Raw genomic sequence first — 27,386 nt, 5'->3', positions numbered from 1 at the left:
ATGAGGACATTTTGGGTTTAACTGGACCTCACTCACACACTCTCAAACACACACAAACACCTGACTAACCCTTGATTATGAGGACAAACTGGGTTTAAATGGACATCACAATTAACTCCACACATAGCAGGAGTACCTGTATTAGAGTTAACCATACTAAACCAAATCAACTATTCTACGTTAAAGAGTGAATTCACAAATGATTGTGCATCTTTTTGCTGCCACTAAACCTGTAAAAGTAATACGCACACCTAAGGAAATAGTGCTACAATGTGCTGTTGCTATATCAACCAACATATACACATGTGGTGCAAAATGAACCTGGTTGGAGAAAAGGATTAAAGATCAGCAAGTTTTACACTTCATAGAAGACTAGTTAAAGGACAATTAGATGAAGAAATGCAACTAGACAGCCAATAAAAACTAACAAAATTAAATTGAAAGGGCAATTTTTATTTTGCAAATGGTAAAAAAAAGGCTCAACAACTGAGGTCTAATAAGGCCATTATTAGAGATGCACCGATTGATCGGCTTGGGACCGGAATTGGACGATTTTCACGTGAACGGCCATGACCGGCGATCGGCCAGTCAGTCTGACATATACCGGTCAAACGCACTCTGGCGCCGCATGATTAACATCGCGCAACATCAGCATCACACGTGCACACGTAACGCACATGTAGAAAACCTCATGAATTACGTCAGTTTCACACCGCAAGCGTGAGAGGCGCGTATTTTTTTCGGCGTGCATGTTAATCAATGAGTGCATCACACCGGGAGCAGGACAAGCAGGAGCGTCGCGTGAGCAGCAGTGAAGCGCAGAGTCTATTTTTGCTGCGTTGCTCACACTCAATTAAAGTGAAAGCACACTTTTTTTGATGTGCAAAATAAATATGATTTCACACAAAAAGTGCCAAAAATGCACTGAATTTGCATGTCTAGTGTGTTTTAACAAGAACTGGAATAGGCTATGTCAGAAAAGAAAATGAAATGACTCAAAAATATTTATAGAAAATTCACCCATTTAAACTTGTTTTTATTATTCAGTTTGGGTAGAAGTATATGGTGTTTTATATAAAAAAAAAAACATATAGAAAATAAATGTGTGTGCTGTTCAGTGGTTAGAAAAAATGAAATCGGAATCGGCTAAAATCGGTATCGGCGGGTCAACCTCGGAAAAAATCGGAATTGGATTACAATACAAAATTGTAATCGGTACATCTCTAACCATTATGGGACTAAAGTGCATGAGGGAGTGTGCCTCAAAATGACCACAGCAACACACTGGAAATAAAACCAAATTAAATTGCCTTCCAGTAAATGCATGTATTTGTAAATTTCTTTCAAAACAGTGTTTTAATAAAAGTAAATAAAAGGATGTCTTGAACACTCTTCTGGCCCAAAAACACTTTAGAGAACAAAACCCACAGACATTAAAGGTTGTATCAGCGATTTCAGGCCCAAACATAAATGATCACATTCATCTAATCTTTCCTAACAATCCGCTAGCTGCCCGCCCCATAAGCATGCCGTCCAAAAACCGCGTCTCTGTAGGCAGCCTAGGCTCTGAGATCTGCACACAAAAACAATGGGTTTCACCAACCACCAAAACCAAAATAAACAGTGTTCCAACCAATCACCGACAGTTCCAACCAATCACCGCAAAATCTCAAACCACAACACCCCCACCTTTTGTGTGCAGATCTGAGAGCCTAGGCTGCCTACAGAGACGCGGTTTTTGGACGGCATACTTATGGGGCGGGCAGCTAGCGGATCGTTAGGAAAAATTAGATGAATGTGATCATTTATATTTGGGCCTATTTTTGGGCCTGAAATCGCTGATACAACCTTTAATGGAAGGCAACACTGATCTCTCGAAGAACTCTAAGATGATTTCTTTTTCAACATCAAACCTCGGTTCCTCACGAAATCCCTTATATTTTGGGCCGTTCTTTCTCTCAGAACAGGGTCCTCTGCAGTCTTGCACTGCTCACACTCTGCCTTTGTTGCAAGGTGTCCCTTTGAAATATGGACTCTGAAATGTTTCATGACAGCATTCACTTCATTTGGGCTCCATGGCCTTTTCACTATTCTCCTCAATTTGGTCTCTGTAAAACAAACAAACAAACAAACATACATATGTATACCTATACACCTATATGTATATACATGGAATAACTTTAATATACCCAAATGTTTAAATACCTCTGGTGTTCTCAGTTTCATCCTGATTCATTTGGCTTTTTCCTGAGGGGTAAAAAGCAACAATTAAAATGTATTCCAGCCCTACAATCTAAACAGTTTCGGACCATGTGAAATATCAGCAGATAAGCACACAGGGAAAACTAGTCTCTGGTCCTGTGTAACACGAAAAGGACCACTTTACACTGAAATGTTTTTTGGTGAACGGAGTAGTATTGGATGAGTTGATCAGAAAGATCAACACCTCCCATATTCTTGCTGTATTCAGTGACCGGGGTTGGGCATGGAATGGATTTGGTGTTCCAGCCTCCATCCTGAGTTCTTACCCTCCTCTGAACTGTGTTGCCAGAGAAGGCCGGGTGAATTGTGGAGCAGACAGAGACTTCCCGAGTGTCCATCCACTAAACGAAAACCAGAGGGCCGTCACGGATCCACCTGATGGTGCCCCTAGGATCCTTTTTGTTCATGGCATTTGTGGTTGTGCGGGGGCATCCTCGTCTCTGTTGTCCCTGTAGGTGCCACATGCTCCAAAGTTCATGCTGTAGAGATCCATGAATAGCTTTGGACTTGTGTAGAAGTTGTCTACATACACATTGTAGCCACTCCCTAGGAATGATTTGCTCATGAGGGACATAACCGAGTCGTATGCCAGTCCTACACCAGAAGCAAACACAGACTTCCCCGTGTATACAGCAAAGTCTAAAGTGTACCCAATGCTGCTGTCTGCCAGCACAAAAAGTTTGAAGCCCCACTTAGTTGGCTTCGCCTTCATATATTGCGTCATGCCAGTGTGAGCCTTTGTTGGCACCATCCTCTCGTCCACTGAAAGGTTCTGCCGTGGGCGATAAAATGCTCTGCATGCATGTTTGATGTCATCTAAAAGGGGCTTCAGACGAAACAGCCGGTCATAAGCTGGTGTCCCTCTCTTCCGGTCGTTGTGGACATCTTCATCAGGGTTGCTCATGTGGATGTTCCAGGAAATTACCTGCTACCTGTCACGTGCCATCACTGAGTGGGGAAACTGTTGGCTGAAAATGGTGTTTGTCCTCCAGTAGTCCCGGATATTTGTCAGTCTCACCAGTGCAAAAAAGAAAGTCAGTCCTAAATATTGGAAAAATTCTTCAACAGTTAATTTTTTCCAGGAATATTTTTTGCCAGTGGCAATGTTTTTTTTGCAGCGTCTGTGTATGTGTTATTACACAAAGTGGTTGCTGCACTGTCACTGACAAAAAGTTTGAAAAGGTCCAATGGTGTGTATATGGATGATGTCCTGGCTTTATTGTTGGGACGAACCTTTTGGGCACTGGAGGGATGTCTGGCTGACTCTTACTGTTCCATGATGGAGTTGGGGCTGCTGGCTGAGGTGATCTAGATCTCGACCTTGTGGATTCAGGACTCTGTCGACCCCTCAAGCTGCCGGATCTGGATCTGGATCTGGATCTTGACCTTGACCGCGCTCTCCCTCTAGACCGTGACTGCAGCCGTTCATGGCCTATTCTAGAGTGCGGATCGGGCCGAATTTTTCTGTCCGAGCCCGGCCCGCGTCCGACAGAGCAGTAAACCGAACCCGACCCGAGCCCGACAGGCATACAGATATTTATGTTCGAGCCCGACCCGAGACCGAAAGTTAAAATCCCGTTTTTTTTTATTCTCATACTAATGACACATGTACGTTTGTTTGTGTGGAAAGCCCGCTTTTATTAAGCAACTGAAAGGAAGAGATTCAGAAATGTCAATAGATGAGCGTTTCAGCGCCACGGCTACATAAACAAATTTCCGCACACAGGAAGACAGATGTTATGGTAATATTTTACATATTTTTTAATCACAAAAACGAACATTTGCATCAAGTGAAAGCATCAGGCACATTGGCTACCTACATTATAACCTGTTTTAAATTTAAAATGTTCAATGCCTTCGCGCTGATGTGAACGAGCCCGACCCGAACCCGAACGTCATTTCTAAATATCTGTCCGAACCCGGCCCAGCCCGTCGGGTACCGGCGGGTCCCGTCGGGCTTGGGTCGGGTATCCATCCTCTAGCCTATTCCTGGCAGCTGCTGGGATGCTGCAGCAGAAGTGGGAGGCTGGGATGCTGCAGCAGAAGTGGGAGGCTGGGATGCTGCAGCAGAAGTGGGAGGCTGCGATGCTCCAGCAGAAGTGGGAGGCTGCGATGCTGCAGCAGAAGTGGAAGGCTGGGATGCTGCAGCAGAAGTGGAAGGCTGCGATGCTGCAGCAGAAGTGGAAGGCTGCGATGCTGCAGCAGAAGTGGAAGGCTGCGATGCTGCAGCAGAAGTGGAAGGCTGCGATGCTGCAGCAGAAGTGGAAGGCTGCGATGCTGCAGCAGAAGTGGAAGGCTGCGATGCTGCAGCAGAAGTGGAAGGCTGCGATGCTGCAGCAGAAGTGGAAGGCTGCGATGCTGCAGCAGAAGTGGAAGGCTGGGATGCTGCAGCAGAAGTGGAAGGCTGGGATGCTGCAGCAGAAGTGGAAGGCTGGGATGCTGCAGCAGAAGTGGAAGGCTGGGATGCTGCAGCAGAAGTGGAAGGCTGCGATGCTGCAGCAGAAGTGGAAGGCTGCGATGCTGCAGCAGAAGTGGAAGGCTGCGATGCTGCAGCAGAAGTGGAAGGCTGCGATGCTGCAGCAGAAGTGGAAGGCTGGGATGCTGCAGCAGAAGTGGAAGGCTGGGATGCTGCAGCAGAAGTGGAAGGCTGGGATGCTGCAGCAGAAGTGGAAGGCTGGGATGCTGCAGCAGAAGTGGAAGGCTGCGATGCTGCAGCAGAAGTGGAAGGCTGGGATGCTGCAGCAGAAGTGGAAGGCTGCGATGCTGCAGCAGAAGTGGAAGGCTGGGATGCTGCAGCAGAAGTGGAAGGCTGCGATGCTGCAGCAGAAGTGGAAGGCTGGGATGCTGCAGCAGAAGTGGAAGGCTGGGATGCTGCAGCAGAAGTGGAAGGCTGGGATGCTGCAGCAGAAGTGGAAGGCTGGGATGCTGCAGCAGAAGTGGAAGGCTGGGATGCTGCAGCAGAAGTGGAAGGCTGCGATGCTGCAGCAGAAGTGGAAGGCTGGGATGCTGCAGCAGAAGTGGAAGGCTGGGATGCTGCAGCAGAAGTGGAAGGCTGGGATGCTGCAGCAGAAGTGGAAGGCTGGGATGCTGCAGCAGAAGTGGAAGGCTGCGATGCTGCAGCAGAAGTGGAAGGCTGGGATGCTGCAGCAGAAGTGGAAGGCTGCGATGCTGCAGCAGAAGTGGAAGGCTGGGATGCTGCAGCAGAAGTGGAAGGCTGCGATGCTGCAGCAGAAGTGGAAGGCTGGGATGCTGCAGCAGAAGTGGAAGGCTGGGATGCTGCAGCAGAAGTGGAAGGCTGGGATGCTGCAGCAGAAGTGGAAGGCTGGGATGCTGCAGCAGAAGTGGAAGGCTGCGATGCTGCAGCAGAAGTGGAAGGCTGGGATGCTGCAGCAGAAGTGGAAGGCTGGGATGCTGCAGCAGAAGTGGAAGGCTGGGATGCTGCAGCAGAAGTGGAAGGCTGGGATGCTGCAGCAGAAGTGGAAGGCTGGGATGCTGCAGCAGAAGTGGAAGGCTGGGATGCTGCAGCAGAAGTGGAAGGCTGGGATGCTGCAGCAGAAGTGGAAGGCTGGGATGCTGCAGCAGAAGTGGAAGGCTGGGATGCTGCAGCAGAAGTGGAAGGCTGGGATGCTGCAGCAGAAGTGGAAGGCTGGGATGCTGCAGCAGAAGTGGGAGGACCCTCCTCAGCGGAAGAATGGGAGCTTTCCTGTCTGGCTCGGGTGGGTGGGCTGGTGTCTTCATTATCATGACTGTAAAACAAATAAAGCAAAATATTAGATCATACATATCAGATCAATTAGTGTTTTTGTATTTGATTTCTCACATAAGATAACAATGGCTGAGATTGCTACTGTACCCCCCAACCCACCACAGCTATAATATGAGCACTCTCTCCCCAGCCAAAAGGTGTGACCAACCCCCCACTACAACATCCTTGAGACATTCTCTCCACAGCTAAAAGGTGTGACCAACCCCCCACTATCCTTTGTTTGTCTGAGTTTACCTAGAGATACAAACAATGGCTGAGAGACAAAGTGTAATCCACAACTCTTACTACTCTGTAACAAACATAGAAAACGAAATACTACTTTTACAGAACTTATTATTACATATTTAGAAAATTTATATTTTATAATATTCGTTTTTTTTATATACTTTTACAGTAAATAAATAAATGGAACTTACTCTTCAGCAGTGTCTAGACCATCCTGGTAATCGAGTTCCTCATCAGTCAAATAGCTCTCTTCTCCAGAAAATCCATCATCCTCCATGGCATCAAAAAAGGCCAGCGCTTGATTTAGATCCATGTTTCTCAATCTCTGACGATCCATTATTCTCCGTGTATTCTTCAAAACTTGCGTCTCTCTGTGCGTCTCTCTCTCCCCTCGAAACCACTGTGCCGTGCGTCTCTCTCTCTCTCTCTCTCTCTCCACAATATCAGCCTTGGTTCATGCGTAATGACGCACACCAACGTGGACGACGGATCAGCCTGTCATTGGTCAACAACCTCACGCAAAGAATCACGTGATATCCAAAATGGCAGCTAGCATCGAGCTAGCGGCAAAAATGACAGAAAATGTATAAATTATGGACATCAAGTGGATAAAACTTGGATATAAGCGTTTGGATTTATTGCTGAAACACTCTAAAAGGACGCATAAGTTCCAGGCTGGATAGAAAAACTTCTGTAAAGGCTAGAAAGACACCAAAGACACCCCCGTGACGGCTAGCTCGTTAGCTTTCTGCTGCAAAAAAACGGTAAGAAAATCAATCAAATAATATAAATATTTATCGGAGGAGTCGTGTGGCGTCGTGGACGATGCCGTCGGGCTCAAAGGGTTAATGCAAATGGGTGGAGTGTCTGTTCCGGATGGCTCCTGGACGCCTTCCCGGGAAGGTGTTCCGGGCGCGTCCCACCGGGAGGAGACCCCGGGGAAGACCTAGGACACGCTGGAGAGACTGTCTCCCGGCTGGCCTGGGAACGCCTCGGTGTCCCCCCGGAAGAGCTAGAGGAAGTGGCTAGGGAGAGGGAAGTCTGGGCATCTCTGCTTAGACTGCTGCCCCCGCGACATGGCCCCGGATAAGCAAAAGAAGATGGATGGATGGATTTGTTTTAGACAAATATGCTTGCACTCTGTCACCAACTAGATATATTTAAATTAATGAAGGCCACTTTTCACTGGTAACAAAAGACATTTAGCATTATCAGGACCCACAAATATTCCCCCACTGCATTATATATATATAGTAGTTTAATGTAGTATTGACACTAAAACTCTGTAAACTTGATTGTTTCCCCTCAAACAGTAACTTTTATTTTTGGGTGTCCTATACACAATACATATTGTCACTATCCACAATATATATTGTTGCATTTTTGTATTGCGATACATTGCTTAATTGACAGCCAATCGGAATCAATTCTGCTATAACATGCTTCAATATATAAGCGGCAGTCAAAGATGCGATCACAATAAACAGAACGTTACCGTCTGCTGGTTGGACCCTAACACAGTTATGGTTAGTGTGAATGGGCCTTAACAGTTTACATCTCTGTGACTGAAAGTCACAAAGCATATCCAGATTGAAAAGTGTGCATATTGGGTCTACAGCTTATCCACAATAAAGAAGCAGCCGACACATACCCAAAGCAACATCTTTTCCTCAAACCCTATCCCTGACATGACGGTCCTCGTAGTGGAGAACTGTCCTTACATTTCAGGTCAGTGTCATGCCCATCCCCCAACGCACGAGTTATGAAAATGAATGAACCGAGCAAGGTACATTTTACTCGAATTTGAGACGTCACAACAGGGTCTTTAAGACGACAGTCCACGTCAACCAGTCTAGTATGGTGCCCAACCATCCTACACTTAACATTGCCTGTGTCAAAGAGAAGAAAACAATGAAGGAACATGCGCTCACTTACTTTCTGTTTCACTGATGAGGAAGGATTCACACTGCATTCAGTCACAGCCACTGATGTCTCGTCACACAATTCCTGTAATTATGAGAAAGACAGGTACAACACTGAGGCAAGGATGTTTGCCAATTGGTCACCGCAACTAATTCTAGTATCAGTCTAAATATCTAGTGTCCCTTTCATTGCTCCGTCGTGCACAAAGCAGACATGCAGAATTTAAAAAAAATAATCTGCATCATATAAAAAACTAACATTCATGAAATACAGAACATGGTTGACTTTCAGTGATAAATTATTTAAGAGACTCACCCTTAAACGCCAAGGCCAAGAGGAATCCCCATAGTTGTATGTGACCTCCTCATCTGGAAAGATATGTCTTATACTAAACAGACACAGGTGTGGCCTTCCGTCAACAATGACTGTCTTGACTTTGCAATTTGGATCATTCACCAGTCGTCCAAGTGAATGTCCACCGTACTCTTTTGTTGCATCTATGCTGTGATAAAAATAGTGCAGTAAGAAACTTAAAACATAGACACACACTGAAACATACGGTTCTAACTGAACATTTGGGTTAGGCTAACCTTGGCCTATTTAACCTATATTCAAATACACATGGTTAAAGTTAACTTGACTTCCTAAGAATTTAATAGGTCAGATGATCCACTTAAGGTAAAAAAATAATACCCCAGTTGAAAAATAACCATGTTATTGATTATCACTAACTAATAAGTTCCTCATGTTATGAGAACCATAGCAAATCTGCTATTGTAATAGTGCTGCACGATTAATCTTATCGCAATCGTAATCGCGATGTCAAGCCTGTGCGATTATATGACGCAAAATGCTGCGATTTTGTGTAAAATAAACAATGGGCTGGTACGCAATTAACGCAGCATCTGTTATTTTTTGTCATCCTTTGGCTAGTGTTACATGATAATGCTCTCATGCGATTGCTTAAAACCATTAATGCGAGACAAGTCAAAAGAGAGCGCGCTGATTCGCTGAATGTCCGACTGTGACTCATAGAAAGACATGCGCCAGAAATACAGTTCTCTTTCGCGCTTGAACGAACAATAACACACAATTATGCCAAAATGTCGTTTGTCGAGTATCTTCATAACATAAGAGCAGTCTTATGATGGACGTATAGAGTTGTGAGAGAATGAGGCGCATGTGAGATCCGCGTCTCTGTCAGCAGCGGCTGCTCTTAAAGGGCCAGCAGCCAAAGCTTCCTGTCAGTAAAGTAAATCAAAGAACAAAGGGGACAGAGAAAATTACTCACTGCTCTTGACTAAAGAACTTATGTAGCTTTAATAAGGATTAGTCTATTTATTATGTTTGATAACTTTATTAAATTTCTGTATACCTGAAAGAAAGGGAGGGCACAGGTAAATATGACATTTATTATGGGTTTATGTGAGGATTATTTGAAGTTCACTTAAATTAAAAGCTGTTATATTTAATGAAGTCTAATAAATGTTTTTTTTATTTTTTATTATAGCTTTCAATTGTAATGATGGAATCACTGTAATGTTGGATGGCTATAATTAATGTTTTTAATGGGGGTGGATTAATTTATATCCAGACATCAATGGCTTCGATGTTATCAATCATTTAGTTGTTGTTGCTAGTTTGAGTTGAGAAATACACATTTCAGAATTATCACTAATCTGTGTGTGCATTTTGCTTTAGATCCAAGCAAGTAGACTCATGAAACCATTTGTTTATTATATCGCAATTGCATATTCCAATTGCAATATTGACCTCAATCGCAATATGACATTTCCCCCAAATCGTGCAGCCCTATATTGTAATAATAATAATCATCATCATAATCATAACTGTTTTTATTAGAATGACATGCAACTAGTTTGCTCTGAATATGAACCAAAAATAAATAAATAAACCAAAAAAGAAACAGCCAGCTTACCAATAACTGGTTCCATTCCATGTGAAGTCAAACAAGTAGTTGCCTTGAACATCTTTAACATGTTTACTTTGAGAGAGAATCCCACGGTATTCAACAACAAAGGTGGATGGTTCAATGTGCTCAAGTGCAAACACACCTCTCCCTAAAAGAGCAAAATAATATATAATAATACAAATAAAACATGAATCCAAGTGCACCTATATGTTACACAGCTAACCAACCTATCCTTTTAAAGAGTTAAATCCTGTAAAACTGTGTAATGTATAAATGTAATATGAGGTGCAAGAAAAAAAAAAAAAAAATAAAGAAAAAAAAAAAAAAATCAAGCATTGGTTTTCACTGTGATATAGTCTACTAGTTGAATTTGGTTGTAACCAAATTAGGTACAACAAATAAAATAAAAATAAATACTTAACTATGTATACAGAGAATAATGTTTACATTATTCTCTGTATACATAGTTAAGTATTTATTTTAAAATAATAATAATAAAAAAATTGTTTAAAGTTTTTTTTTTTCCATCTCTTAACCTTTATGAAAAAATTAGCGGCTTACCCAAGGGTAAAATGTGTGAATTTGAAAGATCATGTCCAGACTGCCAGCAATAGGCCTACTTTTCATTCTTACAAGTGCATGCCTACTTTATGATTTGATTTGCCTGCAGTCTGAACATAGTCAAATTGCCTTGTGGTGCACAATTTACCTTTGAATGTGTTGATTTGTCGTCCCTCAATGAAGGCTTTGTCTTTGCCCGACAATATGTGTTCTTTTGCATCCTGCTCAGGTTTTATTCTCTTCTTTCTTAACATGTTGACTGAAAACATTCCAGACAACATAATTAGTATGTGTGTATATATATAATATATATATATATATATATATATATTAGATAGATAGATAGATGCTTTATATACAGTACATTATTGTCAGACTGTAGTCTATATCAATAAATACAACATTTTACACATAAATAGTTGATAAGTGAGGTTTTGAGGCTTGCTACTTATGATAAGAAACAGTCTCCGATTTCAAATTCAGTCCATTTTAATACCATTTTATCACTCTTTAATGTGGCGCCTCAGATCAAACGAAGCTAACTAAACTCGTTACTTAGAAAAATTAACTATAGAGAGAAAGTTTTAGAAAATGTTACATGTATTACACCTGATTTACATTAAAATAATACATGTAAAATCAAATTGGAAATAGAATCGAAAGAATGTGAATTAAAATTGAATCATAAAATGTCTGCTAATATCCAGCCCTAAAATGAATAAACTAAATATTTTTTCAAGTCATTCTAATGACAGTAACATTACATTAATGAAAGTATACTTTTACATTAATGAAAGTATACTTTTACATTAGTTTCGTTTCTGTTTATTTAATAGATTTCTGTATCTTACTGTATTAAACTGTAAATTCATCCACTCAACTTTACCAGTCATCATGATGACATGACAACATAGATTTGATTTATTTCAAAATGTAAATTAATTCTCTCATAGCATCCATGGAGATGTATCTTTCATCAACTAATACTAATACTTGTATGTGTCTATGAACAACAAGAGAATTTCGTTTAAGTACCAAACAAAACAAAAAACGTGAATAGCATGTTCAAGTTGTTTGGAGACGCCATTTTAACTGCTTATGGACTTATATTAGCCCGATTAATGGCCACGTTTAAAGTAATGTAACTAACGTTATTCAAAACTGTCTGACTCATGACACTTAACTCCACAAAGGTAGAATATATAAATAAACGCACTTACCTTCCTCGTGATTTAAAGTGAAAATCTCCCACTATAGCTCGTCAACTTCGCTCGAATTCTGCTAATTAATCTTTCATGATGATGATTAACCTTCAGATTAATCCATAGACAGTGGATTAATCACACCGTCACACCACACGTCTGCGATAGAAGATCAGAGGCGCAGGCGCGCTGACTTTGACGGATGTGAAATGCAGCCAATCACTGACGAGGATTCCAGCAGCCAATCACTGACGAGGATTCCAGCGTTCCACCAATGAATCGCGCTTGAGCGTGGTCTGGGTGTATTAGCGTCGAATTTCACATAGACAATCACTGACGAGGATTCCAGCGTTCCACCAATGAATCGCGCTTGGGCGTGGTCTGGGTGTGTGAAATGTGTATGATACTGCAGTAGCGTCGACTTTCACATAGAGGGAGATTATACACTCTGAGCATACACTGGCACACACTGAAAAACGGGTACAACGGATTTATAAGGACATATTGAGAAAAAGCGGGAGGTGGTTAGGCGCAGCCTGATAAGCCTTTCTACACTGCTCGACTTATGAGGACATTAGTGCTGTCCTCGTAGTTACGGTATGTCCTCATAGAGTCGGTATGTATCCATGGTTTTTGTCCTCATAATCCGGTCGCACCAACGCACACACACACACACACACACACACACACACACACACACACACACACACACACACACACACACACACACACACACACACAAATTACATTAAACTGACTTAATTTTTTATTTATTTTTTGTATAACATATGGTAAATGGTAAATGGACTGCATTTATATAGCGCTTTCAATGACCCAATGGCCACCAAAGCGCAAAAAAACATAAAAAAATTGACAATTGCTTAAATTTTTTTGAAGAGTTAAAGCAATGCAAAAACACGTTGTCATAACTTATGATCATATAATTGTTTTTACAGTGTCACCAAAGTAGCGTTATCTCAATTTTGTTGAAATTGTGAGATGTTATGTGTAGCTATGAAAGCATTACTATATATATTAATTAGTCATTTCTATACCAGATTACAGAAGTCTCTTTTTCTCTGTTCTCTGATATGATATGTTACGATATTCTTTTGTTTTGTTGTAATATTCTTTTGTCTTGAATTGTTCATAAATTAGCTACAAATTATTTACTGGGCCCAGGAGGTATTATTGAAGAAAATTAAAAATGTATATCTTTTTTTCATACTTGCAAGAATAAACCCTGATGCTCATCCATTTTATTTGCTTCTCATAAGATTATAGGATTATTAATAAACATTTGACTTCTTAAAGTTTTAAGATGAGCCTTACGGGTGGGATTTGGTTTGATGGATCATTCAAAGAGATTGTTGGATGTTCACGAGCATTCCAATCTTGCGATCCAGAAAACTGGTCTCCATTGACGTAAAAAAAATCATAAACTGTGCTAAGCTGGCCAAAACCAGAATGATGTTCCCACACAGAACTAGCATTTGTCATGTTGTCCATACAACAGAGCCCGACCAGACTTTCAACACAACACCGCACAGCTGCAAACACACACTCAGCCATCTTGTTCTTTTGACTTCCTATAAAATGTGCTTTAGTCCACTCATCTCTGACCATCTGAGGAGCCTTTTTAACCAACTGCCTTTGATGTGGTAACATCCAGATCCACTCTATTCTAAGTTTGTACGTGTTACCCATGTCCTGTATGTTTGGGTGTTTGTGTCATGCACTTTTAATGGAGTCTGTGGGAAGGTAAACATTGCTTTGATTTTCTTAGTGCTAACCAAATAGTTTGGAAAAGAAAATGGAGGTCAGTTTCTATGTTGGCTCCTCTCAGATTTAAATGTTCCGTGAAAGGACTTTTTGTATTCTGTAGCAGCAAAAAGACATTCGTTTATATAGCTACGAGAAAGAGTGGATCCACGCATTTAGGTTTTCAGTTGTAAAATTTACGTTAAAAGCTGTATTTTTATTGTAATTTCATGGTGTTTTGCATCCTTTTTGAAGCTTACCTGTAGTTCCTCTCCTCATTCATTGTAATTGCATGGTATAACATAACCAGTATTATTTTAAAAAATTCTCATTTTGTGTTTCACAGAAGAAAGAAAGTCAGGTTTGAGATGACATGAGGCTGAGTAACTAATGACCAAATTTTTAGTGAACTATCCTAATGAAGTGTAAGAATGTTTTATCAATAGTTTGCAGTATTCTGGTGGAGATTGGGAGTGTGACATTTCATTCTGTGACTTTTCTTCAATTACTCTTGTTGTGTTTGTACAAGATGGCTGAATTAGACTAATGGGACGCAGTAAGAATGCTGAATCATGGAGAGTTTGTACTGGTGTCTGGGACGTACTGTGCATCAGTGAACTCTCTTTACTCAAATCCTCTTACTCTCCAGTCCACTGCCTCGTCCCCTGCTGTGTGTACAGAGACAAACTCATATTCCAGTCTCTGTTATGTGCTTGCCTTCTGCACTAGCCATATCAATGAGGGCATTAACAGCTCAAAAAAACATGGATGGAGGGAGAGATCAGACATCTTTGAAAGTTGCAGATGAGGTCTCATGCAGCTGCATACACTCGGAGGAGTTCAGAACATCTGGCTTTCACACCGAACCTAGATAGTTCTGACTCTAAATTCTGCATTCAAAGTCGACACACCTGCGATTGCACAATAAATATTAACATGCCAAATTGCTGCATTGCTAATTCAATTCCTAATTAAATTAATTAAGTTAGTTGGTGAAATAATTTTTATTTGATTATTATTATCAGTGTGTAATAACTTATAATTAAAGCATCGTTTATTGGCTTATTAAATGCTTCCATTTGTGACTTCAGTATTTCTTAGAAAAAAATTAAGTTGATGTGGTTACAAATATCTGCAAAAATATCATACTTAAAAACAAATATTGATACATATTTTAATAAATAAATATGAATTGTTATAATACAAAAAATATTCATATTTCTATTCATATTTTATCCCAGATGCAATGGGTTCTACCAATAAACAGCTTTAAGATGTGTCTAAAATTGTACATATTTAATAGCACATAATTTCAGGGACAATTTTGACCTTAACTGATATACAATACTTTTCTTTTCAATTTCTGAAACACAAAAACCACCTTTTCTCCCTTGATGCCTTTAAAAGCTTGTTCACAGATTCATATCTCTTTTAACATTGTTTATCTTGGTTTTGAAGCCATGAAGTGGGCAAAACCTTCCCAAGACCCACAAATCACTGGTGACTTTTCCTCAATTTTCTCCGCTCCGAGCAAATGTTTTTGCGGCTGCGTCCGTTTGGCTGTCTCTGACGTGCCTGTTTTATTGGACTCTCCCCGGTCGCCTATAACGAATCTAATGAAACATATTTTAGAGTTTCACCTCGCAACATCTGTTAATAGCGGTGGAGAAATTAATTAAAAGGCTGAAGTGAGAGTTAAAAAACTAGAGAAAATAAAACAATATCACTGGCCACTTTAGGCTCATATAAACAGCATTGTTTGGAGTGTTTATGTAGCCACAATTGCACAAGATTGGAAAGTAATTGATCCCTCAGCATCTTGACCGCATTCGGGCCGGCATGTAAATGGGTAGCTGGAGTGTTAACCAAACTCTTTTTGGCATTAGTCTGAGTACTTATGCCAGAATGACAGAGAGGCTATCTACAAGTTAACTAGGGCAAATAGCAGAGTTCTGCCAGTGGAACATGATCGAGGGCAAAGCGACAGCGGCTGAAGAATATCAGTTGCAATCTGCTGAGTGGGCTGGTAATGGAGGGCTCGGGTCCTCGATCTTGACAATTCTGCTAAGAGCCCAGTGCGGTTGAAGCCTGAGAAAATGTGCCCCAGTAACCAGATCTGATTTGATAAGTCAGAAATGTCACGCTTCCACATGCGCGCTGACATATGTGATGTGGAGAAGTCAAAAATGATCTTTGAAAATCCAATTTCTGCCCAAGACAATATATTCCATATCAGGAGAATTCATCCGAGTGGATATCTTGGGATTTGTGCATATCGAGGAATGATTACATCTCATTTTTTTGAAAGAGTGGTTTGATGGTCTGATTGGTCTGGTTGGCTTTGAATGGCAAGTGTTTTTAAAGGAGCGAGAGTGTTTAAGATGACAACTTAAACCAGTTTCCAAAGTAAAATGAAGCTGATTTCAAACCAGAACTGTGAAATAAGATATATGGTTTTTGCATCTTTATCTTGGAAAATATATCTACACATTATATATATTTTTATTTTTTTTATTCAGGTTGAATTCCATTGAACTCTGTAATGAAAGTCTCAGTAGAGTAACATATTTTCTGGCCAAATCTGCATGGTCACAACTCCCAGAAATGTCACACAGTCAAGCTTTATAGATGGACACAAAACTCAAGAGTTAAACGTTTAATTTTTTTCTCTACGAATGACAGAATCTGAATGTCATTTCAGATCTGGATTTTGGATTTATTAATTTCCCAACCTTTCACTTTTGAGTCTTTCTTTGAAGTTTTTAAGTTTTAAATAGCAAATTGAACAGGTAACTATATATTTGGCTACTCTCTCTTTAGTCACACACACACACACACACACACACACACACACACACACACACACACACACACACACACACTTGAGAATTTTGTTAGATATTAACGGCATCACAAACAGGCAATATCTCTGCTTCCACACTACATAAATGTGTCAAGCCATAATGATATCATCTCTTGTTTTATGAGAATGTTTGCCAGTAGCAAACCTTTACCACACCATCAAGTTCTTCAAGTTGTAAAAATGGAAATCAGAATGAGAGAGAAGTCTAAGAGGACAGTGTTAGCAAATGGGTTACGGGTTCTTGCAAGTGTCCCTTTAAGGGGAAAAAGTGCAACGCGTCCAACCACTGGTGGCTACAGTATGACGCACACTGCTGGCCATCACCCACAGCTCCAGTTGGTTAGACATTCAAGCGTGCATCATAAAAACACATCCTGTTGAGGTGCCTTCGATCCTGCGCCAGTGCTCTGTATCTTAGACTGTAATATTGCACCTTGATATTATAGCTTTGTATGCCTCCAAGTGATACTGGGTCATTGCTACAACCAATTTAGTTTTTCAAACAATACAGATAAATACAGATAATAAAATAATGCATGCTTATTTATAGTAGGGAATGTTACTTATTGTAAAGTAATGCATTACAATATTGCATTATTCCCTAAGATGTAATTAATTGTGTTTACTTTTTACTTATTTTTTACTATTTACTTTATGTGGAAATCAAGCGGTTGAATAAGATAATTGAAGGTCAGCAGCAAAGATATATATACTGCTTAATAAAGTGAGATTAAATACATAAAGTTTATTTCAACATAATTTAACATTATTCTAAGTTTGCGTCATTTTCTGAATTTGCATGTTATTGTTTTTATTAATTTTGTGGAATACTGAATCTGTTTTTGTGATTATTTGAGAGATAAGTAACTGCATGCACACATTTAGTTTAGAACCACCCTCCTACGTACTTCCCCTCAATTTTAATTTTCCTTCAGTACTATGTCTGGGTTTTCTGTATATTCGTGGGTTTTCTCCGGTCAATTTTTTACCGGTCCAATCAGCGAACAGAGGGAGTGGCTGAGAACGGTGGTGTTGAGGTCGTGCACTAGTTGTGCGTCACGACCAAACGTTAGCGATTGGTTATGGCAGATCCAGAGTGGCTCTGGGCAGATCCAATAGTTTTAAACTTCAACAGAGTACCCGTCTACAAGGAAGTTAACGCTTGTCAATGAAGAGAGGCCAGACTCTCTGTACAAATGAAATGTCCGAGAGTCTGGTAGGACCAGGCTAGTCTAGAACTACAATAACCATCAAGTTAACACTCAACACCTCTTCACTTAATCCTGATTTCACTCAAAACGGGGACAGGAGAGATGTCAGTCAAGAAATGGGAAAACAAAGTAACTTACATAACTGGTTTGAAAATGTAGCTCGGATATTTTGTTTTAAATTTTAAAGTAATGCATTACTTCACAAGGTATACTTGAAAAGTAATCTGATTACTTAACTTGCGTTACCCCCAACACTGGTAGTACTATTAGCACTAGATGCATAAGAATGGAATATCTCATCGTTGTTCTGATCGCCATGTGTTTCCCTGAAATTGTGTCACCCTCAAAAAATGTTATGTTTTGAATGAATATGATTTTGCTCATTAAGGAAATGTTAACATAACCTTTAGCAGACAGAATATAACAGAGAGATCTTCCAATACAGACGTTGTGTGCATAATGACATCACCAGGGGCCAAAACTAACCTTTCAAGCTGTGCTCATAGTTTAGACCAAGCGCACCAATGAAATCAGTACATCATCATCAAATTGGAAAATATTAAAACACAGACGAGAGAGAGAGAGGAGACGTTTTTATGCTGACATGTTTACATTATAATTTATCACCTTCTCTGGTTGGACACTGTCAGCAAGTGAAAAGCACAGAGAGGGCCGACTTCTGCTTGGGAATCAAACAGTCGGCAACGGACTGCGCAATTAAAACATTGCAGCACGGGCTGGCCCGCAAATGTTTCAGTAAAACTAATTGGATGTTTGACTTACCCAATTGTACTCTAAAGCCTCGTCTAAAGTAACAAATACCCCGGTCCCTCCGTGTACAGTGTACTGTGTAATCTTACTGAAACCTCAGCTGCTGTTTTGGGACTCTAGGGGAATGTAATGTTTTATAAACAAGGTGGGAAAATGAAAACCAACTGGGAATAATCTCCATGGCTAATCAGCTCCAACTCGCCATCCCTATTTAGGTCTCCTCTGGTAGCGAAAACTTAAAAACAATGTGGTTTTGCCCGCCCAGGCCTTTCGAGGTCTGCCTTCAGCCTTTTAAAATGATATTTTGCGACCTGTGTGACTGCAATGGGCATCTGAAAATAACTCCAAAGGAGACAAATAAAATAGCGAGATGCGTTTGATATCAGATCTACCTCGTGCCCGTGTTAAATCTGTCATCATCAAGGGCAAGCGGTGAGCTTTAAAAGGAAACTCTCACCCGATCCTTCTCGGATGATATTGTGCCGTGTCAGTGGGCTCTAAATAATGGTTGTTTCCAGTAAGAGAGCTGCAAACGCTGTTTGAATGAATCCAGAGCCTTTCATTAAGAGAAATTTCCACATGTGAGGCATGACTGGCTCATCTGGCACTGCCAGAGAGATTCGAGCTGATACAGTTGAACTGAACTCACAAGAGCTGTTCCTCCATCCGCTCGTCTTTCCTTTAATGCTCCATATTCATATTCCAGTGGTTCCGGTTGGGTAAATGAAGCCAGGCTAGAGAATATCAATCAAAATCCACGTTTCTTGGCAATGGTAGCTTTAACGTAGCCTATCTGACCCGCTGCAGTGCTGTTAAAGTATAACAATACCCCAACGCTCAGGAGCTGTAAAGGTCTAACCATGCTTGTTTTTCTTGGTCAGGAAAGTGAAATATCTCTGCATACCTTTTTTTAACGCCCTTTTCTCCCACGGCAACAATAACATACCATGGGCTAGCGGTTAGCATGTCTGAAGTCCCCTTTCAGGCTCTTTCTCTGTTTATGCCCCACAAGTGTCAGAATGTCCGGCCTACTTCCTCTCATATCTGCTGACATTAGCTAGAGGTCAGCATTTATTTGTACAGCTTTTGGGATGGAATTGTAGCGGCTGCCAATATCCTCTATCCATCCCACGATCAACATAGCAGACATTTTATAGACATTCACCTGCAGAGAGCCATACCGACACACTGGAGATTACGGCTTTATCAAAATGTTTCATGGACAGAGCAAAATTGTAATGATCCCATTGTTTAATACCCAAAATGCTCTTCTCAATTTGTCCGCTTAAAGATAATTTCATTCCGGATAAAAAAATAATAATATTATTTTATGTGTTTTATATTATTTTATTTAACAATTTATATTATTATATATCTTTTTTTTTTTTCTTTTTTTTTTGCCCAGTCCACACCAATGAAGCAATGTGAAAGATGTAATTTAAGCCGGTCTCTCGCCACAAAAATAAATAAAAATGATATATATATATTAATTTTTTGAGTGGTGGGAGACAGGCTAGATTACATTTTGCTTCATGGGAGTGGACGGGGCTGCTCAGCTTTTCCCCCCCAAAAATATTATTGGATATTAAACAATGTTTAATACTCACTTGTGTTCTACTGATGTATGTATCATCGTTTAATCTTAGGGCTCATGATAGGTCTGTCTAAAAAGGTTTATAAATTTGAACATAAAAAAATCCTATATGGAGAAAAAAAAAGTGTTTTGCTTTAAACAGTATTTAAAGCAAACAAGATTTAAGCTTTCATTTTTGACAGGCACAAACTGATTTTGGATGATCTTGTTGCTATAGCACTTGCAGACATGCCTAGAATGATGGAAAGGGTGTTAGCACTGGCTTCATCATGGGAAAAGGGGGGGAGAAATATTCAACCCTAATATTTGGGTTTAGCATGAGGTCTCATACTCATATAGTGTAAGCTACAGGTGAGGCGTTCAGCGTTGTGTAACTGTTGACATCAGTTTTGTCAGTTCATTATTGGTTTCACACAGTGTATGGATCTGGAAAATAAACCAGACACGGATAAACAGTGAGAAAGTTCGAAAAATTAGATTGTTTGGAGCCAGGTTCGCTCATGTGTGAAATTCCTATCAAAGGTGCTACATCATAGTTTTTCTGAACAGCATGTTAATAATCACATGCAAGTCAAGCGTTTCATGAGCCAGTCTGATTACAAAAGCAAAAGCACACTCTAAAATACACTTTTGGATAGACCTGTGAACGGATGGCTGCTGTGATTGTGTTGGTGGATCTAATTCCACAGGCATTCCTCCTCTCATGATTAATAATGACAGCAAGTGGAATACAATCTCCCTGTAGTCACAGAAAACAAGCTTGAAATGACAATAAACATTCTGCAGACATGAAAACAGAGATAAGTGCCATGCCGATAGAGCTAGACTTAATAAACAGCAGGAGAAGAGTGGGATAGACGAGCTGGGAATCTTAATGAAGTGATTCTCTTTCAGTTCATACAGTGATAAGGTTCAGGACCGGTTCAGGCGATTTATCTTTCTGCCGGAGGAGGGGGGGTCTTGAAATTGTGTCTGTCTATAATTTTCTTTCATCATGTTTTTCTTTGTTTCCATTCATAATTAATTCAGTCAAACTTTTTTGCATTCATAGCTCTACTTGCACCTATCTCTTGCTTATGGCTGCAGTGTGAAAACTGTAAGTTGTTAAAGCTGCTCTGAAATAAATATGTGCTGCTTTTTTGTGCAGTGATGTGCAATAAGATCGATTGAGTTACAACGTAACATCTAGATAAAAAAACGTTGGCCTATTCTATTGACAAATAACATAACCTAAACTAATAGCAAAAATAAACCATTTTGCAGGTAATATTTTACACATATTTATGATATACATAAAATATACTATTCAAAAAAATTTGGGGTCTGTCAGATTTTTTAAAAAGTCTCTTATGCTCACCAAGGCTGCATTTATTTGATCAGAAAATATAGTAAAAACTGTAATATTGTGATGTATTATTTTAATTTATTCATGTGATGGCAAAGCTGAATTTTCAGCATCTATACTCCAGTCTTCAGTGTCACATGATCCTCCAGAAATCTGTCTAATATGCTGATTTAGTGATCAAGAAACATTTCTTATTATTATCATTAATGTTATTATTAATGTTGAAAACAGTTGTGCTGCTTAATATTTTTGTGGAAATCATGAAACATTTTTAGGATTCTTTCATGACAGTTTAAAAGAAGAGCATTTGAAATAGAACTATTTTGTCACATATAAATGTCTTTACTTTGCTGAATAAAAGTATTAATGTCTTTAACAAAAAAATCTAAAGTTTAGCAACCTGTATTTTTGGAAGGGAGTCCTTCGCAAAGGACGTGTCATATTTAAGGGTCCGTTTAGCATAAAAAACTTTGAAAACCCATGATCTAAAACTATACTGTTTAAATGATGTGAGGGTGCATTTGCCTTGTATTTGAGCAGAATGACAGCGCTATAAGTCATTCATCCATAGAGTAAGACATTTTCCGGTGGATGAGTCTCTCCCAGACTGAACCATGAGCTCATTTTTTCCAGCTGTGCATCTGCAACATCTGGGAATCTTGGCAATAGAATAATGCCTATCCTAAATAATGAGGAGAGAATTCTGGCAGATTTGGAGGAATTCTGAATAACAGGTATAACCCATAAACCTTATAGGCTTAACTTAAACCCGCCATAGGTCTGTCTGAAATGGCTAATTACCCACAGATTTCCAAAAGGAATTTTTGGTGCACTGCGTCCCATCAAGATATTCCTGATTTCTGTGCAGATGCGGTTCAGAGTAGCGTGCCATCCTCCCTCCGTCAGTTGCAGCGCTCTCAGATGACCATGACGGAGTCCTTCATATTAGATAATGATGTGATTAGTGGGAGAGTGTGAAATAACACACACTTATCCACATCCTCCTCCTGCCGACATGGCCAAATATCCAAAAGCCTTTTGTTCTGTTGTGTTCTTCTCAGTGAGCAGCCCATTATTCAGGTGATGCTGGGTACCTTTGTGAGTCCCTGAGGAGGTAGAATCACATTGAATAGAAAAGGAAAGCTAATTAATACAGGTATTTTAATATATGTGTGATTTTCATGAACCTTTTCAGCCTCTTACACAGCTATTTGCTGAAGGGGTGTAGTGTTTTACTGTTGTTGTATTTCGGTCCCTATTTAACACACACACACACACACACACACACACACACACACACACACACACACACACACACACACACACACACACACACACACACACACACACACACACACACACACACACACACACTTGTGGCTGACCTTATTGCATATGTGACCCTCGATCACAAAACCAGTCACATGTCGCACGGGTATATTTGTGGCAATAGCCAACAATACATTGTATGGGTCAAAATTATCGATTTTTCTTTAATGCCAAAAATCATTAGGATAGTAAAGATCATGTTCCATGAAGATATTTAGTAAATTTCCTAATGTAAATATTTAAACATTTATTTTTGTGAGTGAATGCAGCACAATCGTGAACATAAATGGACAACTTTAAAGGAGATTTTCCCAATGTTTAGATTTTTTTTCACCCTCAGATTCTAGATTTTCATATAGTTGTATCTCGGCCAAATATTGTTTAAAAAAACAATAATTTTACCCATGTGACTGGTTTTGTGGTCCAGGCTCACATATGCATGTGTAGGAGTTTCCCTTTCAGAATTTATGGGAGGAGAGTATTTAAATGAATAACGCAACTCGATTTACCAAGGTTTGTACTAGTTAATTTACTGGTATGTGCACCACTACGTATTTAACGCCCAAAAAAGCGTCATGGTCTTAAACCAGATGCTAATTTGCTCTGCTCTTGGTACATTGCATTGGTCATTATGGAAATGACCCGTCTGTGTCTGTTCTTTAATTTGCATGTTGTCAGTAGATCACGCGCAGAACTTTCCACTCCCATCTGCGCTTTAATGGGATTGCGCTCTCACACTAATTTGCCCTGTTTAGTAAATTTGGCCCCAAAAACCTTACGCTATACAAAAAACACTGTCTTGTTTGTCTGACTCTTCTCTCTCCCCTCCCCCCATCTCTCTCTCTCTCTCTCTCTCTCTCTCTCACTCTCACTCTCACTCACTCACTCATACAGCCTTTTAAAAAGAAAGAAAACAGACATGGCCACATGAGGCGCTTTTCCTGGCCACAGTAAAATACCTCCTCCACTGCCAAGCGCAATATTTCCCCGTGCAGCAAACTCATACATGGTCAGACAAGTGATAATAGTGTTGAAGCCACCAGACTGCCTCTGGCTTAAAAGAGATAACAAGATGAGTGCTTCAAACTTGACCCTTTTTTTCAGTGTAAGCAGGAAACCTTTTAAGGCTTGCCTGTTTGGCCGCGATCCAGAAAAGAGGTGCTGTGATCACAGGGTGAACGGAGACAGAGAGTGAGGACGGATAACACAGCTTTGATAAGCACAGAGGAGCCAAACAGTGAGTTATAATGAATACACATCGCATTGCCTGATGCATAGAGCAATAGATAGGACAAGTGTCGGAGATGGTTGTGTTGATATGTTCGGTATAGAGAAAGAGAGATGGAGAGGGGATCACTGGTAGAAAAGTGAAGGCATGTTTTTAATAAAGGTGTAAATTACTATGTAGGCTTCCAAGCAACTGGCCAATTGCAGGCCTGTTGTGTGTCTTGGCCCTTTGGTGGTGGACTTGCATATAGTGAATGTAATAAGCAGGTCTCTTAAGGGTATTTAAATGTACATCCATCAAAAATCAATTTGAAAACCAAACATTATCAAACCACAAGTGACTTATGAATGGTCATTTCAGCTCTCAACTGTACCTCAAATGAACCAGATTTTATTTTAGGTCTGAAAGAAATGATTCCATAAAAATCCCATTTTGGTGGGACAACATCTCAAAATTTAAATCTTGTTACCGTTTGAAGCAGTCAATGGTGTTCATTCACAAAAAGTTACTGCCTGTGTATCATTTGTATTTGTATAATGTTAATAATATATAAAAAATATATAATAATGACTTATTTATTCATTTATATGGACATAAATTAATTTATAATACGATTTCTTTTGCATAATATATTAATAAATTAACTTGGTTTACTACAGTAATTCACTGTTCAATTATAAAATGTATAATATCAAGCAAATCTTTCTTAAAAAAAATCTTTCAAAAAAACGAACAAAACGCGCCGGCGCGTTTGCCGACCCCAGAGGGTTAAAGGTCATCATTAAAAAAACATTTTTTTTATGAAAGATGCATGAGTATTAGTTCAGTTGCCTGCTTTTTTTTTATATGCTTTCAGCAATTTAGCTTGATACTTATTTAGTGTATGTTATTTACAGGTTTTTTTTTTTGCTGAAAGGTGTTCAGGTCTAATACAAAATGGATGTCAAGGTGATATTTCAACAGGTACATTGTTAAGTCTATTATGTCTTGGCCTGAAAAGTATATGTTGTAGGAAAATTTAATAGAATTTTATATATATGTACATTTTTATTTACTATTTCAAAGCATATTAATAGGTTTTACTTGGTTTAGTTCTTAAAGGTTTGTCCCATCTGTGGGTTTGTTCATTCTAAATGGCGCATTGACAGATTTACATATTATTTCCTCATCCATTTCATTTCTCAAATCCAGCCAGCTGTGTTTTGTCTGTTAGACAATTCTGTGATGCGAGACAGTTCCTCACCTGGGCCACGGGTGGAAAAGGCATCCACACACTCCGTCTTTTGTCTGGCCGTGATCAGATCTATATTAATGAGCAGGTCTTCACTGTGGGACTTCCTATTTAGTGACTGACACCGAGATGAATAGCGCTGGTGGCGAACAACAGGCGGCTGTCAAAGACAAACGAGAGAGCAGGCCACCAATGAGCTCGCACCAGACAGGCCGACTGGGTGCAGACCAGGCACGGGGCAATTTGTCTCCCGCTTGAATATATCATAGAGATTGATAGGCATGTACACTGGGTCGAAAAGCAGACATGGACGTCCCATGTGTGTATGTGTTAGAGAGAGAGAGAGAGAGAGAGAGAGAGAGAGAGAGAGAGAGAGAGAGAGAGAGAGAGAGAGAGAGAGAGAGAAAGAGAGAAAAGAAACCAAGCAAGACAGCTGGAAGAAGTTGATGCAAGGCTCTTGCGTTTATGAGTTGTCAAAAATCAATTTGTGGTATAAAAATAAATATATTTGATTTTATTTGCCTAGAATAAATTACCAGCAACACATGGGTCACAATTAATAATTAATAATGTTATATTCTAGTTTGTATACCCAAAGTTAATTTTTATTTTATTATTTCATTTATTTATTTTTTAAATATTTATTTATTTTTTCTCTGGAGACTTAAATTACTTCTCAGTTAGGTTTCATTGAACTACACTGGACAAAATGGTAACTTAAAAATGATAAGTTAAGTTAACTGGTTTTATTCAAGTCAGAAATAGTATTTAATATCATTGAATCAATCAAAACGCATTCATTTTTACCAAATTACTTTTGGGTTAAATCAAGTAAAAAAAATAAAAAAAAGGTTAACTTTGTCTCAGATGTTTCTCCTTAAAGGATAATTCCGGTATTTAACACCTTGAGTCTATATTGTAGTTTGTTTTGGATGAACAAGAGTGGTGGACAACATTTTTTTGACAATGGTTCCTCTCTCGAGTTTTTGACTATAATAGAATTGGCCATGGACCCATTTAACATTGGAGTCAATGGGCATGTCCGAAAATGTCATTAAAACAGCCAATAATGTTTGTTTACAAAACTGTTAAACTCACCGAGTGGTTAGTGGTGTTCGTTGATGATTATAAACAATATATCGTCGCAATATAGGATTCCAATCCGTTTATTTTGCTATAGTGGAACTATTTTTTCAGACACTTCACAACTGTGTAACTTCCGCTCAATATTTGAATCTGAAGCGTTAGCACACTCCCGACCACTTGATGGCGATAACCGATGTTTATGTCTCGCGGGACACTCACGGTCACAGTCGAGTTCAACTTCATATTACAAGTAACAATAAATGAAGGTTTTGTTTGTTTATTTCGCTTACTCTCCCGGAGCACAGTTACTCTGCTCGCTAGCCTTATGAGAAACGGAAGCGAGCAAAAAGACTACATCGACCAAATGTAAACAGCCCCCTTTCTGTTTCCGGTAGCGCATTTATATTAACGAGCACTCAGTCCTTCAACAGAATTCAATGGGATTTTACAAAATGACGAATAAAACACGACAGAAACTGAATTTCGCAACACTTTTTGTTTCTGGAACATCAACTAACATCACTAATCACTCGGTGAGTTGCACAGTTTTGAAAACTAATGTTAAAGGTTGTTTTAATGACATTTTCGGACATGCACATTGACTCCAATGTTAAATGGGTCCATGGCCAATTCTTTTATAGTCAAAAACTCGAGAGAGGAACCATTGTCAAAAAAATGTTGTCTACCACTCTTGTTCATCCAAAACAAACTACAATATAGACTCAAGGTGTTAAATACCGGAATTATCCTTTAAGTTATCCTAAAGAGAAAAATATACAAGTGGTTCATTTTTAAATCTATTTTTGTTAGAGTTGAGTCAAAAATCGATGGCTGTACGTTTACAACAATTTCATGTTATTTTTCTAGCGCAATAAATTACCAGCAGCACATGGGTAATTAATAATGTCATAATTAATAATTAAATGATGTCATGTGCTTAGTTTTTATGCCTTTTGGAAGGTTTTATTTAATTTCTCAGGATTTTATCTCTCAGATTCCATTAAGCTTCGTATCAGATAATTCTCCTAAAAGTTCTCCCAGAGAGAAATAAAAATAGACACAAATTCATATTGATTTTCATATTGAAATCAAATT

At 39.5% G+C, this 27,386-nt stretch overlaps 1 protein-coding gene across 2 annotated transcripts; it reads right to left on the bottom strand.

Moving 5' to 3' along the window:
• Positions 1–1,789: 1,789 nt before the first annotated feature.
• On the bottom strand, positions 1,790–10,925 carry LOC306989886 (histone-lysine N-methyltransferase set-1-like). Of its 2 annotated transcripts, XM_079595949.1 has the most exons (6): positions 10,819–10,925; positions 10,116–10,257; positions 8,492–8,678; positions 8,189–8,260; positions 2,206–2,247; positions 1,790–2,108 (listed from the first exon to the last, which is right to left on the bottom strand). In XM_079595949.1, the coding sequence occupies exons 1-5, from the start codon at positions 10,922–10,924 to the stop codon at positions 2,233–2,235; spliced, it is 522 nt and encodes a 173-aa protein (XP_079452075.1). In that variant the 5' UTR covers position 10,925; the 3' UTR covers positions 1,790–2,108; positions 2,206–2,232. The 2 variants fall into 2 exon arrangements, with proteins under 2 accessions (XP_079452075.1, XP_079452074.1); XM_079595948.1 differs by lacking the exons at positions 1,790–2,108; positions 2,206–2,247 and having other exon boundaries at positions 7,443–8,260.
• Positions 10,926–27,386: the final 16,461 nt, after the last annotated feature.

This window comes from Phoxinus phoxinus, assembly GCF_949152265.1.
Source record: "Phoxinus phoxinus genome assembly, chromosome: 21".
In the NCBI taxonomy this organism is placed as follows: Eukaryota; Metazoa; Chordata; class Actinopteri; order Cypriniformes; family Leuciscidae; genus Phoxinus; species Phoxinus phoxinus.
This window is presented reverse-complemented; position numbering and strand designations above follow the sequence as displayed.

Bases quoted from the DNA above. Each gene is read 5' to 3' on its own strand.
- LOC306989886 (XM_079595948.1), bottom strand. From the start codon at position 10,924: ATGTTAAGAAAGAAGAGAATAAAACCTGAGCAGGATGCAAAAGAACAC. The intron at 10,258-10,818 runs GTAAATTGTGCA...TTGCTCTTTTAG, and splicing joins ACAAATCAACACATTCAAAG to GGAGAGGTGTGTTTGCACTT. The intron at 8,261-8,491 runs GTGAGTCTCTTA...TCATAATTACAG, and splicing joins CTTGGCCTTGGCGTTTAAGG to GAATTGTGTGACGAGACATC.